The following is an 18,994-nucleotide window of genomic DNA, read 5'->3' on the forward strand; positions in this document are numbered from 1 at the left end:
GCGATCTCTATTAAGTAAACTGGGGGGCTCCCCAACAAAAACCCCCGTCGGAGCCCCTAAAAACTGTAATTTTCTTCGGCGCGCGCCTCCATCTTGCGCTCAGTTGTCGGCGCGCGCCTTTGTCTTTCGCGGGGTTGTTTATGAACCGAAGAAATAAATAAAGGAACGTCAAGAACACTGTGTTTCTCCACAGTGTTTTCTTTTGGATTGCTCCTTCTGTGGAACATTGGATCTTCTCGTTTTGCGCCATACTATGCTCTGTCATATTATGTTTTTACCATGCTTTGTTAACTATGGGGGTCTTTTACTAAGGCGCACTAGCCAAATTAGCACGTGCTAAATGATAACACGTCCATAGAATATAATGAGCGTGTTAGCATTTCGCTCATATTAAATCGGCTAGCGCACCTTAGTAAAAGACCCCCAAGGTTTGTTGTTTTTGTCAGACAATGTTCTGCCATGCTATGTTTGCCATCACTTTGTACAAATGTGCTTTATGTAATGTAATGTAATGTAATTTATTTCTTATATACCGCTACATCCGTTAGGTTCTAAGCGGTTTGAAGAAAATATACATTAAGATTATAAATGAGACGTAAGAAGGTACTTAAAAAATTCCCTTACTGTCCCGAAGGCTCACAATCTAACTAAAGTACCTGGAAATTAATAAAGAAGACTTTGATAAGAAGGCAGGACTTAAATGGGAAACCAAGGTGGCAGGGGAGCCCCTTCTGATGATTCAGACAGGTCTTGACCTGTTTTTGGGCCGCCGCGGGAGCGGACTGCTGGGCAGGATGGACCTGTGGTCTGACCCGACAGAGGCACTGCTTATGTTCTTATGTTCTTAAGAGAAAATAAAGATGGTTGAAAAAAGAAAAATTCTATGTGAACTTATAGGATGGAAATTAAACTGATTAAATTAGTGTCTGTTTCAACCTCGATCCTTCTACACCAGCATTCTTCAAAGCAAAGCTTGCGGGTCAGTGGTTGTGGCCATTCATACTCTGATTCTTATGTGAGCCAAGGATAATGAAGCCATTGTGACATCACTGATGTGATTGGCTCTTAGGCACTGGTGGAATGAGGCATTATGACATCACAATATCTGCTCTGGATACCAGAGACTGTCATTCTGTAGTGTAATGTAATGTAATTTATTTCTTATATACCGCTACATCCGTTAGGTTCTAAGCGGTTTGAAGAAAGTATACATTAAGATTATAAATGAGAAGTAAGAAGGTACTTAAAAAATTCCCTTACTGTCCCGAAGGCTCACAATCTAACTAAAGTACCTGGAAATTAATAAAGAAGAGAAAATAAAGATGGTTGAAAAAAGAAAAATTCTATGTGAACTTATAGGATGGAAATTAAACTGACAGTGAAGAACTGTATGAAAAATACATACGGAATGCAGTTAGAGAGGGTGGGTTACAATCTATTTATGGTATTTGTTTAATTGGAAGGTGTTAAGGTGGGTCATTTACATAAATTTGTGACCCGTCCTGAGCTCTTCTGGGACATAAAACCAACCAAATAAATAAATGCAGAGCAGAATCCGATCTTGGCCTAGGTGTACTAAAGCTAGCAATTGTCTAACGATTGTCACTAAACTGGTTTTGACTGGTTTAGCGATGATCGCATTTACCGACCCGAAGCTGAAAACGGCTCACCATGTGGTCTTCCGCACAATCACTCATTCTCCAATCCAGCCATGCAAATAAGGTCAATAATATTGAAATGCCAGAAAAACTAGCCGAGCGATTGATGCTTCACGATGCGCAAAAAAAAAAAAAAAGCGATCCAAAAAAAGCAACTGGCCAAGATCAGTCGCTTACGTATCTTAGCGATAGTTCAGCCCTGAAATTTTAATATAATATTATAACACTGATACTATAACTACAGTGTTTACAATAGCAGGGACATATACATGTATAATATGTGTGTGTTGTGAGCACATTAGACTCAAAGGCACCCAACTCAAATAACCTCTTAAAGAAAAAGGCAATAGTAATTCACAGCCTCAATATATAAGGGATTACAAATCTTATATACTTAAACCTTTTTCAATTGCAAAATCTCTCACATGATCCTCAGCGAGGCCACCTCCCCACTCAATAAATCTTCATAGTAGGTGGCTTTACACCTCCTCTCGTCATCGGATCCTTATATTTTCTTAATTTTCTTAAACTTTTTTTGTGCTTGTATTCTTTATAATTTTTTTAATATAATTTAATGTTTAAATACTTAAATAGTTCATAAATAGAGGAGAATGGTCTGTTCGGAATGGAGTGATATTTATTGGGAGAGATAACCTTGAAAAAACCGTATCAGAACAAATGGGTGAAAGATGTCGGTTATCCCCCGTTCTAATTGAGCTGATCTAAAGCTAAGTAAATTTATTTTAGCCACTATTTATGAACTATTTAAGTATTTAAACATTAAATTATATTAAAAAAAAATTATAAAGAATACAAGCACAAAAAAAGTTTAAGAAAATTAAGAAAATATAAGGATCCGATGACGAGAGGAGGTTTAAAGCCACCTACTATGAAGATTTATTGAGTGGGGAGGTGGCCTCGCTGAGGATCATGTGAGAGATTTTGCAATTGAAAAAGTATATAAGTATATAAGGTTTGTAATCCCTTATATATTGAGGCTGTGTGTTGTGAGCACGACATGTGTTGAAGGTGCGTCTCATGCGTGCCCATTAACAGCATAAAATATAAAACAGAGGGCAGCAAACAGATGGGCCCAATGAGAGAAGGCTAAAATTTTTGTTCCTCATGATTAATATATGTACAAGCTGGGCCAGAACTTTATACAGCACCACCCTCATTTATGGCCCACATTTGCATAGTCTGCTGATGTACGTATATGACGTGCTACAATAATCCACTCCTTCCACTCCTATGACTGACGTAGCAAATCTGGTGCATACGTACCTTGTCGTAGTAAGAACTGGACTATTCTGCACGTGTGAGAGTCGCTCTCACAGTGATTGATCGGACGGGATCAAACAGAGATTACGGTGAACCTCTGCGCAAATCATTTGCATGCAAACTTGTTTGAGCATCGTTCGCTGTTTTGGAATTGACCAGAAAAATCAGTCCACAGTGATCCACAAGGTCTTACCAACTGTGTTTAGTGCATCTAGCTCCTTGTTCCTTCCAGATCATTTCCTCTTTCTTACTGTTGCCTGCAAGTTCCTAATACTGTGGCCTGCCTCAGGAGGTGGTGGAGTATGGCATATGCTGGAATGTCATTTTGGCACAACACTTCAGAGAGGCAACCGTGATATGTTTTGGAGAAGAAGTGGTGTTGAAAGTGTGTACTACAAGAGTCGGTTTCCAGTTTTTGAGGATTTTGTGGTTTGGTAAGATGGTCACGGGAACTTGAGGTGGCAGCAGCTTGACCCCCCAAGAGAAGACCGTGGTAGAAGTGTGTTTAGCCTTGATCAGGACCCCAGGAGGTGATGGTGGTAGTGGTGAATTATTTTTGGCTCCAGTTGCAATCCAGAAGATGGAAGAAAAGTGAGTGCAACAGCAAGAGTGGAAAGAATAAAGAGAAGATGAGGACAAAGGTGACTAGAGGAGAACAGAGAAATCAATCCCTGGGAGGCAGGAAAGGTGGGAGGCCTAAACAGTGGCATGGAGGAGTAGCCTAGGTGTTGATGCAGTGACCTCTGAACCTGGGGATTCCCACTGCAACTTCTTGTGACTCTGGACAAGTCACTTAACATTCTATGGCCCCAGATACAAAGTAAGTACCTGTGTATAATATGTAAACTGTTTTGATTGTAACCACAGAAAGATGGCATATCAAGCCCCATCTCCTTCCCCTAAACAGGAGTGGGATAGGTCATTTACACTTGTTAGGGATAAAGAGCATTCACTAGCCACTCCTGTCTTTGCAAGTATCTATCACACCGCTGTACATCCCAGCTGTCTTGATTCCCCATCAGGACTGTCCCAAACCGGAAACACGCTCTGTGTGACCCTACCCCCCAAGAGCTCCTATACTGCCCACTGAATTGCAGTCAAGCAGGAAAGACAATGGACAGGACACTTTCCTTGCACCCTGTGTGGATGCACTGCCTACACATAGCTTGCTAGGGCCCTGTTCCCCACCACTCGGTTGCACTCACTACGGGGAAGAAACTAGCAACTACTAGTATTCCCCTACATTAATGAGCCACAATGGACTGAATAGACAGCCTTGAGGAACATCAACAACATCTGTGCTCAGTGCTTGCAAGAGGGACCCACTGCTGGTGACCTCTGATAATGCAAAACAAAAGGGAGGGGAAGGATAGCCAAGGATGATAATGTAGATGTTAACAGCATGAAGATATAAATATATATGGACACCAGACGGACTGCCTCAGATTCTGTGTTTTGCTTCCAAACCCTGTTGACTGCCATCCCTTCTTATAAAGCCTTGACCACATGAAAGTGCCTTTCTTCTCTGCCAAACATAAAAAGGAAATATTTTTCTTGGGGAGACTGTGGCTGCTCAGTTTGCTTATGCTTTAAGTGGTCTTCACTCTATTAACACAAAGCAGCTAAATTGGTGGGTTTATTGCTTTTATTTTTGCAGAAAAAGAAACTAAAAATAATTAGCCTAGCTTTTAGTTTCTCCATAGCCCAGGGGTTAGGACTGTCCATCTCTGGCTCCTGCATTTCAAGCTGGGCTCCAGAAGAAGGAGGACGGATTGAGACATCCGTGTTTTACTTCAATTGCTTTCAAAGGAAGTAAAGCCCAGATGTCTCTATCTGTCCTCCTTTTTCTGGAGCCATATGATGAAAACTAGACACTACGGAAACAAGACAAAAAGATAATTGACTCATTTGAGCTTTGGTGCTGGAGAAGGTTTTTAGGCGTGCCGTGAAATGCCAGAAGAATTAACAAATCAATTCTGGAAGAGATCAAACTGGCTATGTCACTCGAAGCCCAAATGATGAAGTTACGACTGTCTTATTTTGGTTACAACATCAGAAGAGAGAGATCCCTGGAGAAGGACACCATGTTTGGGAAGACTGAAGGAACCAGGCGAAGAGGGCGGCCTGCAATCTGATGGCTGGACACGTTGAAAACAACCATGGGGATGACGCTGGAGGACCTTTCTGGACTAGCACAAAACTGATTTCTTTTTAGATCCGCAATTCATCAAGTCGCTAGAACTCGAGCATGAATCGATAGCACATAACAAAAACAAAATGGGAAACCTAAACTGGGCAGCACTGGAGGAGAGGCTGGGGACAAGTAGTGACACCTGTGCAATGTCTGGAACCTCTGGCTGAAATGGTGTCAGGTCAAAAGCGCGCCGGGACAAAGGCGCGCCCAGACAATTGAGCGCAGCGCGGAGGCGCGCGCCGCAGAAAATTACTGTTTTTAGGGCTCCGACGGGGGGTGTGTGGGGGGAACCCCCCCCACTTTACTTAATAGAGATCGCGCCGCGTTGTGGGGGCGATGTGGGGGGTTTGGGGGGTTACCGTATAACCCCCCACATTTTACTGAAAACTTCACTTTTTCCCTGTTTTTAGGGAAAAAGTTAAGTTTACAGTAAAATGTGGGGGGTTACAACCCCCCAAACCCCCCACAACGCCGGCGCGATCTCTATTAAGTAAACTGGGGGGGCTCCCCAACAAAACCCCCCGTCGGAGCCCCTAAAAACAGTAATTTTCTTCGGCGCGCGCCTTTGTCTTTCGCGGTGTTGTCTATGAACCGGCTGAAATTCTTTCCAGAGGAGAGGATTCTCCAGCAGTCTGGCTGTAAAGGGCTCCCCTTATCTGCCCAACACCGAATGGTTGATGCATGTGGTAAAATTGGCAACCAGCTGATGACCGTGTGCCAAACCACACTTCCTGCTATTTAGGCAAAAAAAAAAATCCTCAGCTGTAATGCTGCCATGGAAGCTCCATCTCTGCTTTCCTGCATGGGGAAGGCCTCACACGCTGGCTCGGAACACTAACCACAGTTCCTGCTGCTTAGGTTTATTCTTGCAAAGCCAAGGGAATGCTAATAATTCATTTGATGTTGTTTGCAGCCCACATGACAGCTCTAAAGGGCTGTTTCGAACTTTATCTGATCTTTGCTTTTTGTTACAGATGTGCAGCTCATGATTGCAATGCAAGGCAATGTCTTTTTGCCATGCAAGATGAACCGAAAAATAAGAAGTTTCTCTGAATTTGAAACACGTCAGGGAGATGATTCCCCGAACGGAGCACATCCAGTGCAAACCAGTTAATGAGACATTCCTTGACCTCCCAACTCCCATCTGCGACACTTCGGTGATGCTCTCATGGCTGTTTTGCTAGATGAAAACTTATGCCCTGGAGACACTCATCTAATCTAATCTCTGGGATTTATGAGCTATGCTTTGCCTAAAAAGGTTCAAGGTGACTTACAGTACAATTTACAGAGACGCAGTTTAGTAGAGATACATTATAGAACCTCTGAGATTCTATTTCTTCAAGTGAGCACCGAGGGAGATACAAAATCCACTCACACAATTATATCACTATAAATAATAATTTAGTGATTTGGAAGTCCACAGTGTGAGTTGTATAAGTCAGAAAAATGCAGAACATTCAATACTTATCTTACGCAAGAGCAAAGGCTTAGTGCACCACACTATCACAGGATCTTCCTAGGTGGGGGAGGATTAAAGCGATTTGGGGAGTCAAGCCTGATGGCAGGAAGATTTTTTGGGGGGGAGAGGGAGGAAAAGAAGAAAGTGTTTCACATTGTCAAAGGTGACTCGGACAAGAGGTCATGGACTAAAGCTGTGGGGGGACAGGGACAGGACAAATGTCAGAAAGTTCTGCTTCACACAGGGAGTAGTGAACGCCTGGAACGCTCTCCCGGAAGAGGTTGTGGAGGAAACCATTCAAGGATTTAAAGGCAAGTTGGATGCACATCTTCTTGAAAGACACATTGAGGGACACGAGTAACTAAGGTATTCGCCAGGGTAGGCCTGGCTGGGCCTCTGCATGTGCGGATCACCGGACTAGATGGACCCAAGGTCTGATCCAGTGCAGGCATTTCTTATGTTCTTATGTTTCAAGCCTGGCCTTGGGGAGGCCAGGGAGGAATCAGGACTGACGATGCACTTTTATAGTACATCAGGAGGAATCCTGCACATACACAAAATCAAAAAATGCTGCATGACTAATACTTATTGCTTATGACCCATTTTTAAGCTAATATTCTGCTTCTTGAGTTAAGATTTTACTTTCTGAATATCATCTTTTTTGCATGTTATTAGATTTGTGCTTCTTGATTGAAGTAATGTAGTAAGTGAGCGGCTGAGATGTAATTTATAAGTTGAGATGGAATAATCTTATGATTTTTGATGTATGGGATCTTTATGTTGTGCAAATCCTGAAATATGTAAGTAACTCTGTGAGCCACCTTGGATAAAGGCAGATTAAAAATGTTTACAAAAAATAAATATTATAAATGAATAAATGATTCAGTGGCAGCAATGACATTTTGATCATGTCTGCAAAATTTTATTATCTTTTTATACTTTTCAGAGTTAAATCCGGTACAGTACACCCCTGCCCCCAGAGGGTCACAATCTAAGCTTGCACCTAAGGCAATGAAGGGTGACGTGACTTGCCCGAGGTCCCAAGGAGCCCCAGCTTCACTGATCCTCAGCCCACCACTCCAACCATTAATAATAATAATAACAGCTTATATACCGCAATACCGTGAAGTTCTATGCGGTTTACAAAGATTAAGCAAAGGTACAAATTGATTGACTTTAAGAGGGGAGGAAGAAAGAGGGTTAATAGGACAGGAAATCCATTTTTGAGTAGAGAGTGATCAATAGAATAAGTTAATCGCTATAGAGGGGAGAGAGAAGAGAGGATCAGTTGTCTAGATACTTTAGGAACAGGTGTGTTTTCAGACGTTTCCTAAATTCCTCATAAGTAGTGGGCGAAAGCAATTGTTCTAGGTCTTTACCCCATGATGCTGCTTGGTGCGAGAGAAGATGTTCATGGTATTTTTTCAGTTTACAACCTCTCACTGGGGGGGAAACGAAGTTGGAATGTGAGCTTCTCTTGTGTCTGTTGGCTGAGAAGACGAAAAGGTCAGTTATATATTTAGGGGCAAGTCCGTGTAGTGCTTTGAAGCAGAAGCAGGCAAATTTAAACTTTACGCACGCCTCCATTGGCAGCCAATGCAGCTGCCGGTAGTAGGGTGTCACATGGTCAAACTTCCTCAGCCCAAAGATCAGTTTGACCGCTGCATTTTGCATCAATTGTAAACGCTGCATGTTCTTTTGGGAAATTGCTAAATAGGCGATGTTACAGTAGTCAAGTAGACTCAGTACGAGGGATTGGACTAGGGTTCTGAATGCCGCTGTATCGAAATAAGCTTTAATGGATCTGAGTTTCCAGAGAGTGAAAAATCCCTTTCTGATCAAGGAGTCCACCTGGTCTCTCATGGTTAGGCACTGATCCAAAGTTACACCTAGTATCTTTATGGTAGGTTGGATAGGGTAATTAAGATTATTGATACATAGTGGTGATTTGGTGTCAAGCAGATGTGGCGAAGCAACGAAGAAAGTTGTCTTTTTTGAATTAAGTTTGAGCCTAAAGGTTGTCATCCAGTGCTCCATCACGTTTATTGCTTCTGAAGCTTTAGGAATAGTTTCAGAGATAGAATTAACGAATGGGATGATGATCGTAAAATCATCTGCATAACTAAATAGTTTTATCCCTAACTGGGTTAGCTGCATGCCTAGTGAGGACATGTCAACGTTGAAGAGCAATGGAGATAGCGGAGACCCTTGTGGCACACCGGATGGATTGCTCCAGGTATCTGAAAGTTCATAATTAAAACATACTTGATAAATGCGGGACGTAAGGAAGCCACGGAACCAATTCAGCACCTCGTCCCTAATACCAATGGCGTCTAGGCATTGCAGCAGTTTCCCGTTAGGCTGCTCCTTCACTCCTCTCCAATAAATTTCACTTTTTGTACAGCGTTCTTGTTTTGTGCAGAATTATCCCAGAAGTAACTAGACAGCTGCCCACTACCACCAAGATGCATTAATTATTATCAAACCAACCACCTGTTATCACCTACACGTACTAGACAGCATCCAAACTGTGTGATATCACCAGCACGTGCTGCCCCCACTCTAAGCTGCCCAATATCACAAACATGATTCATTCCCCTTGAATACAAATAAGAGACCAATAAAATTATGGAGGAAAAACAACCACAAAGCAATAAGAACAGAGTTATAGGTGCAAAAAGACCAAGACCTGCCCAGATACAGCTCCAGGGTACAGTATAGCCCACAAATGACAGAACCGTATGGATAGGAATCACATTTTCTTGCATTGTATTCCCATTCCTGCTAAACACAGTCTGGAAAAAGCACTGTGAACACTGGAAAACTTCATGTGGAAAAAACTGAAGGAAACATTATGAGGAATGTCAAAATCACAATCACAGCATCAAGCAAGTACAGTGGTACCTCGCAAACCGAACTTAATCCATTCGAGTTCCAAGGCAATTTTTCCCATTGAAAATAATAGAAACAGGATTAATCCGTTCCTGGGTCCCACAAACTCAAATTTTCAAATAAATTTAACAGTAAACACAGTGGATTTGCTTTGGGCTGTGCAGGAACAATGCACTGTGGTATAGACAGCAAGATCGGGCTCCCGCCGGCATAGACAGCAAGATCGGCAATGGCAACTGCAAGCAGTGCTCAGCCCAAAGCTTCCCTCTGACGTGAACCACCCAGGCAGTAACAGGAAGCTGCGTCAGAGGGGAAGCTTTGGGCTGAGCAACGCTTGCAGTTCCCATACGTTCGGATTCCGGGGCAAAATTTAATTTAAAAAATAGTTCGGATTCCAAGTTGTTCAAGTTCTGGGGTGTTCGGGTTCCAAGGTATCACTGTAGTTCCGTTACCTGTCCCCAGCAAGAACCTCTTTGGACACAACAATGGAGGGGACTTTAGGGTTGATTGCTCAATAGCTTAATTGTTAGGGTAATAGGCTTCAAATCCCACTGTCTCTCAATGCTTCATTGCCTTAGATACAGATAGGATATCATCCCTCCAGGGACAGCAAATACCTACTGTATCTTATGCTATAGTTTTTAAAAAATTGTGAGCTAAATCCAGCATCCCTTCCCTTGATTCCTCCTCCGCTGGTTGCTGTGAAACGCTAAGCAAGTAACTTATCTCCCCACGCTCATGAGTAGGTTCAGCATGACTCATCAACCTCCACCAAAGCACTGGTTCGGTTAACAGCAGGGATTTCTCTTCCCACTAAAAAATTTACCTGATGGGTTCTGGTTTCAAGTGATGGTTGAGAGCCGTGACTAGGATTTCTTCTGTGAATGGAGGCTTCCCCTCTGCCCTCTGGACATCGACGTGGGCAGAATTGCAGAGTGCGTGTACACCGCTGTCTGTTCGGCTGGAGATGAAGAACTTGATAGTATTGATGGGCCTCAGCTTCTGTGCCGCTTGCTGAAATCAGACAAAATAAGGACTCAGATGAGAACTATGTCAGAGCTGTGAGGGGCCACAGCATTCAAATACTCTCAATGGACAGTGAGCCTATCTGTTGCAAAAGCCTGGGCAGCTGAGCAGTCACAGTCCACATCTCCTGGCCTGCAGCTTAGAAATGGAGAAGTGGATGAACACCTGAGAGCTCCAGTGAGTGTTTATGGCCCCCGCCCAACCCTCAATGTGATACAGCCCAAGCAGGATAGGGCAGGTTCAGACTTGATTGAACCTTAAAGAGATCAATGGCCTCACTGAACTAATGAAAATGCAAATTGTCTTTGAACTCGAACGTTTTGGAACTCGAACTGGGTTCTGGAACGGATTAAGTTCGGATTCCAAGGCATCACTATATATACTTAATCCATTCCAGAACACAGTTCGAGTTCCAAAACGTTTGAGTTCCAAGACAATTTTTCCCATTGAAAATAATGGAAACTGGATTAATCCGTTCCTGGGTCCCACAAACTCAATTTTTAACAGTAAATACACTAATGAAAATGCAAAATGTTCCCCTGATATATTGTCCCAAGTTGCTCTCTGGTCTGAATGATCTCACATAGCACTGTAGGCCTCATTGGGAGCAAGACTCTGCCCGCTGCAGAGCACAGGAAATGGATCAGCTGGACAGAATGACTAAGCCAAGAGCCAGCTTGACCGCTGCAAACAATGAGGTCACTTGGCTCTGCCATCTCAGTCCAAGTCAATCCAGGCACTTTTAAATGAGTAATTCATTCAGTCCTTTGATTGCTTTGTACTAGTGTTGCCAAAGGCACTCCGTGTCCACACAAAATTCTGATCTGGGCCTGGATTTCTGACTCCCATTACAATAAACATTGATTCAGCATAGTATAAAAATTATTATATATATATATATATATACTGGTATTTATTTATTTATTTTTTTTAAACAGGGGTGCTTTCCTTTTAAAGCGATGTCCCACAAACTTTGCCAAGCTGTGGCACATTAAACAAAGTGGCCGCGGCTCAAGGCATCCGAAAATGCACAGATGTCAATGCGATGACATCACACACATGCATGTTGTCATGATGTCAACGTCCGCACATGCGAGAAGGCCCTCCAAACAGGCCCCGAGATGCCAGCCAAGGGGGAGGGGGGGAGCTGGCATGGAGAGGAGAGGCACCGGTGCATTGCCTAAAGGATGTGGCTCTTGCCGTGAGCAGCACATCCTGTAGGCAGTCAGCCAGCACCTCTCCTCCTCCCCAGCGTCTCGCGGCACACCTGAAATCTCAGGAGGCATATAGTTTGCAATACACCGCTTTAAAAGAATCCAGCAAGAATCTCTATTAAATTTTAGTTTGGCAACCAGTGTCAAACAAAGCTTGCAGCAGCTGCTGTGGAAATCACTCCGACTCCCGCTAGTCTCTCAGAGACACAATTCTAAGCTCTTACAAACACTGCGTTACAGGCAAGAAAAAAAAAAAGGCCCAGTATTGAAAGAAAACTGATCTGATGGGGAACGCCTGGGAATTGGGACAGAAACAACCAGACCCTTTTGCCTCCTCCTAATCCTTCTATTAAGGGCCTGATTCAAATTGCCAAGGAGCCCAATGGATGAAAATGCTCCCTTTCCCCTACCATACAAGTGACTAAATGAAAGCCACGTATTTAGTCAAAGGGATGGCAACAAGAACCCGTTCTGCAGGAACACAAGCTCATTTTCAACAAAGATTTCCCTTTGAAAATCTCACTGGCACTTATAACATAGGTACGAGTAAATTTTGCTTGTGTCAAAACAGATGAAAAGCGGAAGCTGACACTTATGTGCGATATGATTATATTATATTATATAACCTATGGATGAACTAACCTGTACGACACTGTACGATAACAAGCTTCAGATCATGAGACACAGTCAGCCAGATCTGATTTTATTACAGGTGCAATGGGGATTGGTTCAGTCTTTTAACATGATTTGAGAATGGCGACAAGCCTATAAGAAAACAGGACAGCATCAGTCGGCACTTGCTGTGGGGTGAGAGAGGCAGTAAAGTGACCACCTGATTTCAAGTCATAGGACCATATGAGCACATCCTGCTATTCAGCTGCCGTTGCAAAGTTCATCTTCCTATTGAAAATATCCCACACCATTTTGAGATGGGAGTTTAAAAACCAGGACTGGCTTAGCTGGTTCTATTAAAAAAAACAAAAAAAACAAAAACCAACTCTCCAGGACAGAGTGTAACCCTATAATTTATCTAAGGCTGACCAGTGAATCGCTGCTTTAATTTTTCCTAGGATCAAGTGAACCACTTTAACAGGTCAATAAGCCTGACTGGTGTCTGTGTTTCTGACCTGCCAGAGCACTAACCAGGTGGTCCATTAACTTTTACTGGATGTGAAAGACATGTCCAGCACTTCCACATCTGGCATACCTCTCCCCACCCAGGGAAGCTGTCAAAACCCAGAGCATGTGAAGAGCAAAAGCTTTTTCACCTCAGCCGGGCCTGGATGCTGTGAAAACGTCACCAGTTCTTCAGAAACAACTTCCATGTCTTTTGGAGTCCCCCTTGCACTGCTAATGCTTGGCAAGGTGCCTGAGCTTGGAACGCTCTCTGTTCCCACATTCACTCTTGGCCGCAAGGGGATGTTCAGCATACTGCGGGGCTGGCAAGGGCTAAGCTACAGATGTGGCTTGAATGTGGTGGGGGTGGGGGGAATGTGCAAACGTGACTAAAAGAATCATAGCTTTTCCTCTGTAAAAAAAAACCCATATTGTGGTATTGCTCGCAACGTGAGGTGTTTTTATTGCAACCACCAGCGAGAGACATTCTGTACTAGGGATACATATGAGATATGGAACGCAACTTCTTCCCTCACCTACACTGCCTAATCACTCCCTGTGAAAGACTTTCAGAGCTCAAGAAAGGCGCTTTCTTAAAATGTATTACAAGTATATCATACATCTCCAGGTCACCAGTGCAAATACAGTAAAACATTGGATTGCAAGTAACTTGGTATGCAAGTGTTTTGCAAGACAAGCAAAACATTTTATTAAATTTTAACTTGATATACAAGCAAGATCTTGCAATACAAGTACATACAGTATACACACATCACAACTGAGCCGATGGTTCTTCTCTCTCTCTGACACTGCAGGAGTGTAGTGACTGTTCTAAACAAGCAAAGTCTTGCAATACGAGTACATACAGTGTACACGCGTCACATCATCACACCTGAGCCGATGGTTCTTCTCTCTCTGATGCTGCAGGAGTGTAGTTACTATTCTAAACGAGTAAAGTCTTGCAATACGAGTACATACAGTATACACGAGTTACATCATCACAACTGAGCCGAGGGTCTTCTCTGATGCTGTGGGAGTGTAGTGACTGTTCTAAACAAGCAAAGTCTTGCAATACGAGTACATACAGTGTACACGCGTCACATCATCACAACTGAGCCGATGGTTCTTCTCTCTCTCTGACACTGCAGGAGTGTAGTGACTGTTCTAAACAAGCAAAGTCTTGCAATACGAGTATATACAGTGTACACGCGTCACATCATCACAACTGAGCCGATGGTTCTTCTCTCTCTCTGACACTGCAGGAGTGTAGTGACTGTTCTAAACAAGCAAAGTCTTGCAATACGAGTACATACAGTGTACACGCGTCACATCATCACACCTGAGCCGATGGTTCTTCTCTCTCTGATGCTGCAGGAGTGTAGTTACTATTCTAAACGAGTAAAGTCTTGCAATACGAGTACATACAGTATACACGAGTTACATCATCACAACTGAGCCGAGGGTCTTCTCTGATGCTGTGGGAGTGTAGTGACTGTTCTAAACAAGCAAAGTCTTGCAATACGAGTATATACAGTGTACACGCGTCACATCATCACAACTGAGCTGATGGTTCTTCTCTCTCTCTGACACTGAGGGAGTATAGTGACTGTTCTAAACAAGCAAGGTCTTGCAATGCGAGCACGTATAGTATTTTGTATTAAAGTTTTTGGGTTGTGGAGTTTCCATTATTTCTTATGGGGAAATTCGCTTTGATATACTTGTATTTTGGATTACAAGCATGTTTTTGGAACAAATTAGGCCACTGGGTGTGAAATCCAAACGAGGACCAGGTAAAAATGTAAATCAGTGCTGTACATATCAATTAAAAGATCAGGAATAAGTAGCATTTCCCACAACAGAGGCCTAATTTTATAAAGGACCGTAAAAATAATGAAAAAGAACCTCATGTCGGCAGCATTGGTGGTTGAAAGACAGTTCCAAAGATAAGTGTATCTTTGGAACTAGAATGATTGTGAAAAAGATGCACTGTTATGAATAAGTTATGAATATCCAGAGAGGACTAATGACAACTTTTGATGTGTATTCACCAAAACAAGTTTCTATTTTCTGGGGACCCACCATACCTTGAAAGAGAAATGCTTAAGTATTAGGATGTTGGGACATATTTAGTACATATTTTATAAAGACAATATAGACATTCATATGTCTTTATAAAATAGGTTCCCAAAAGTAGCTCCAATAATGTGCAAATGCTGATGCACACGTTTACACCCATTCTGAAGGTACAACTGTGTATGTGTATTACATGTGTGTATACCTGTGTATCTTATACAGTACAAGTGGGGAAAGCATGCCCAGCATGGCTCATGGAATTATGTGTAAGTTGGGGGGTACTGGCTCCGCATAAATAAACTTTCCCTCAACATCAATAAATATTGCGGTATACTCTTCCCAATCAGGAACAATGAAATGGACAAATCTCTGTTAAATTTTGCACGGTAAAAATGGAATCAAAAATAAAATTGCTCAGAGTTATTCTAGACAAAGATTTAACCTTCCATGACCAGATAAGCTCCGTCGTAAAAAGCTGATTCCACAAACTTCGGCTCATTCGTTCTTTAACCTCATTTCTTGAAACCGATGCTATCACAACCCTTATTCACTTACTGGTCATTTCTCATTTAGATTACTGCAACTCCCTGTATAATGGAATTACTCAAAAAGAATTACGTCATCTACAGCTCATTCAAAATACGGGAATCAAACTTATCTATAAGGTTGGAAAATATGATCATGTCACTCCTCTTCTGCGAGAAGCACATTGGCTACCCATAACCACCGTATCACTTATAAAACTTTACTGCTGGTCTTTAAAAATCAAACTTTCGCATCTCCCATCTTTTCTTGATAAACTCATCATCCCCTTTTGCTCTTCCCGGACCCTTAGATCGGTTGATCAGAACTTATTGACTATACCTTCCATCAAAGAATTCTACTACACAAGAAATACTAATTTTTCCGTTGTAGCTCCAACTTTATGGAACGCCATGCTACCTCAACTCCGCTTCGAAAACGCCCTCAACAAATTCAAAATTAAACTAAAAGCGTTCTTATTCCAAGACGCATACCATAGCGTGTAATATACTGCTATGCTGTTGGAAAGGAAATATTTAGACGCTATGGTATGGTAGACCTCTTTTAAGAAGTAATCCCCATTCCTGGTGTTTTATTCCCCCCCTCTTCCCTTTAATTAATTTGTTTTTAACTCTACCCTTTACCCTCAAACTCATGTTTGTATTTGTAATTTGTCTATTTAATGTTCACATTTCCCCTTCCTACCCCCCCTACAAAAATTAATTTTAACCTTTTTTAGCTTTGTAAACCGGCCAGATGCACGTCGATGGTTGGTATATTAAAATTTAATTAAACTTGAAACATTTTGCATGGTTCTGTGGCAAGGGGGCTATTGTTGGTGGTGGGGAAAATAAAGTTTTGAGTGAGTTGAGAGAGTAGAGAACAGGGAGAGGCAGGTTGCAAAAGGAAATTCCCTAAATCAGTGGTTGCCAAACTGTGCGCTGCGACACCCTAGGGTGGTGTGGCATATTTTTGCCACCTAAACGGCTGCTAGTGGCAAAACAACCAGCAGTCACCGCAGGGCCGGCTTCTCCGTCTGCGCAGCTGATGGTCCTGCCCACCTCAGGTTCTACTTCCTGTTCCAGGGCACAGCTGGTAGCCATGTACTGTAGATGAAGTCTGACTCCACAGGTGGCTGCAGTTTGTTTTGCTGCTGGTCCAGAGAAGGGCAAGGAGGCTTATTTCTCTGTAATTCCCAGTTCACTATTTCCCTCATTGTGTTAAAAAAATGAGCCAGTCTATAAGTTATACTCAAAATCTAAACTAGGTAGAATAGAATGCCCCCTCCCCCCCCCAACCAGGGCATCCAGCATCTCACATTCCTTATCCCTCCCCAAAGAGTCCTGCATCCCCCTCTTTCTCTCCCCGTCTCTCACATCTCTAGTAACTCACGCCTCTTAGCGCTCTCTCATGGGAGCTGTAGTCCGTGGCTCTAAAGGGAAGTCAGCACAGTAGGTGTAGAGCAGGGATCTCAAAGTCCCTCCTTGAGGGCAATCCAATCGGGTTTTCAGGATTTCCCCAATGAATATGCATTGAAAGCAGTGCATGCACATAGATTTCATGCATATTCATTGGGGAAATCCTGAAAACCCAACTGATTGCAGCCCTCAAGGAGGGACTTTGAGATCCCTGGTGTAGAGCCTTACACATCTGCACATGCTCAAGGCCTGCCACATCAGACCTCTCCAAACTTTCTGTTTTGGAGATGATGGGATGCAGCAGGCCTTTGCCACACAGGCGCTCAATATCTCTTGCCAGCTGCCTTGACTCTTGTTGTAGCATACTCAGCTGCTGACTTCTACCATGCTATGCCATCCTAGGCAAACACCTACTGTGCCTAGCAATCAGGACAACCTTGACTGCATCATGCAACTTGATGATGTCACCCACACAAGCTCTTTACTTACATTTTACGTATCATTTGGCTGATCTGTAAATAAAAGGATTATAACTGCTCAAATAGCAAAGGGAAGGTGTCTACACAAACCAGAGCTCTCCTGTAACACCGACAGAAACCATATAATAGAGAATGACATGGGGACAATTCACCGTCCCTGCCCCATTCCTGCAAGCTCCATCCTCATCTGACCAAGCCTCAAACAATTTAAAATCATAAGTGTTCGAGGCTTGGGCGGTAAGGCAGAGCTTACAGGAATGGGACAGGGACAGCGGCAAAACTCACGGGGACTGGACAGAGGAAACCGAGTTCCTGCGGGGGACAAATCTGTCCCTGTTGTCATTCTCCACCCCTATAAACAATAATGCAACATACAAGCAAAGGAAATATATTTAGGGCCTAGGTAGCAGAGGTTTCTGCCTGGATAAATCACCCTGATCAGGGCAAATATGGATATTCTGTGGCACTCAGCTGGACAGTGCTGCTGGTTATCCAGTCTGACTGCCTCAACACCATCTGGGCAGCCCCAGAATTGATCTGGTTGACAGTGGTTTTCCGCCTGCTAATCAGATAAACTAATTAAAGTTAGGACAGCAATATCTGGGTACTAGGCAGGATGTTGCTAGCACCTGAATAAACATCAGCACCTGTATATACCTGGGTTTTCGGCAACTGTAGCCAGGTATGGTAGGGCACTAAAAACCCACGTATAATACAGTCCATGGTGGGCAGCTGAATAGTTATCTCTTAACTTCCTGTTGACCTGTTACATGCACAGGAGCGGCAGAAAGCTGACTAAGGATTAATCAGAGTATGTCTTCCCAGCTGGAGAACTGGGTCACAAGATGCTCAGGCAGGAGAGCTGTGAAACAGCAAGCCAAAAATATGACGAGTGCATAGTTCCCTCGACCCCAGTCACCCTGTAAACTAGCCCACCTCCTGAATCTCCAATTCACATTCTGCAGTAAAAAGCAGGCCAATGGCTGCCATGCAGTACGCAACCATCCTTGGCCAGGGTTAGCAAATGAGCTGCCCTGGCCAGTTTGTTGCCATCAGAAATACTGTACAGTATCATTTCCTCTTAGCAATTCTGGTTGTGATCTATTTCTTTGAGAATTAAAAAGAAAAATCTAAAATACTGCCCAGTTTCCTCAGCCACTGGAAGTCTATTGTATTCCAAATCAGACAGGACTACATGCCAGCCCCCTTCATCAATGCATCAGGAGTTCACTGCTTGGGAAATCATGTGCTCGGATGTTTCTGATACACTCGGTGTATGGGAAATGATTTCTGGAGTTAGCTAAAAATTGCTGACCAATGCATCCCTCCTATTAAGGGGCCCTCTTTCAATGAGTACACGGCGAGGATGGAGCGGGAGAGTAATCTTCCTTTTGGACAATGAGCCAGTAATGTTCTTAAAACAGCACTATTAAAACTTATTTGTACTGAATTTGGCAACTCAACAACATTAACACAGTTAAATATCCAATGTTCTCTATTTTTGTTTTATTCCTGCAAAGCATTTGAAAATTACACATTGCCATATGGAGGACTTGGGTTCAAGTCCCACTTCTAGTACTTCCCCTCCCTGGCTCAACCAGGACCAGAAATGCTGCAGATGCAGCACTCACAGCCCCTAGAGATAAGAGAGGAGAAGGCATC

At 43.0% G+C, this 18,994-nt stretch overlaps 1 protein-coding gene across 1 annotated transcript in view; it reads right to left on the bottom strand.

Moving 5' to 3' along the window:
• PUSL1 (pseudouridine synthase like 1) overlaps positions 1–18,994 on the bottom strand; it is an 82,167-nt gene that overhangs the window by 42,257 nt on the left and 20,916 nt on the right. Inside the window, exon 3 of the mRNA XM_033921293.1 lies at positions 10,311–10,498. Coding sequence (XP_033777184.1) covers positions 10,311–10,498 — 188 coding nt within the window. The remainder of the gene's footprint in view (positions 1–10,310; positions 10,499–18,994) is intronic.

This window comes from Geotrypetes seraphini, chromosome 15 (assembly GCF_902459505.1).
Source record: "Geotrypetes seraphini chromosome 15, aGeoSer1.1, whole genome shotgun sequence".
Taxonomy (NCBI): Eukaryota; Metazoa; Chordata; class Amphibia; order Gymnophiona; family Dermophiidae; genus Geotrypetes; species Geotrypetes seraphini.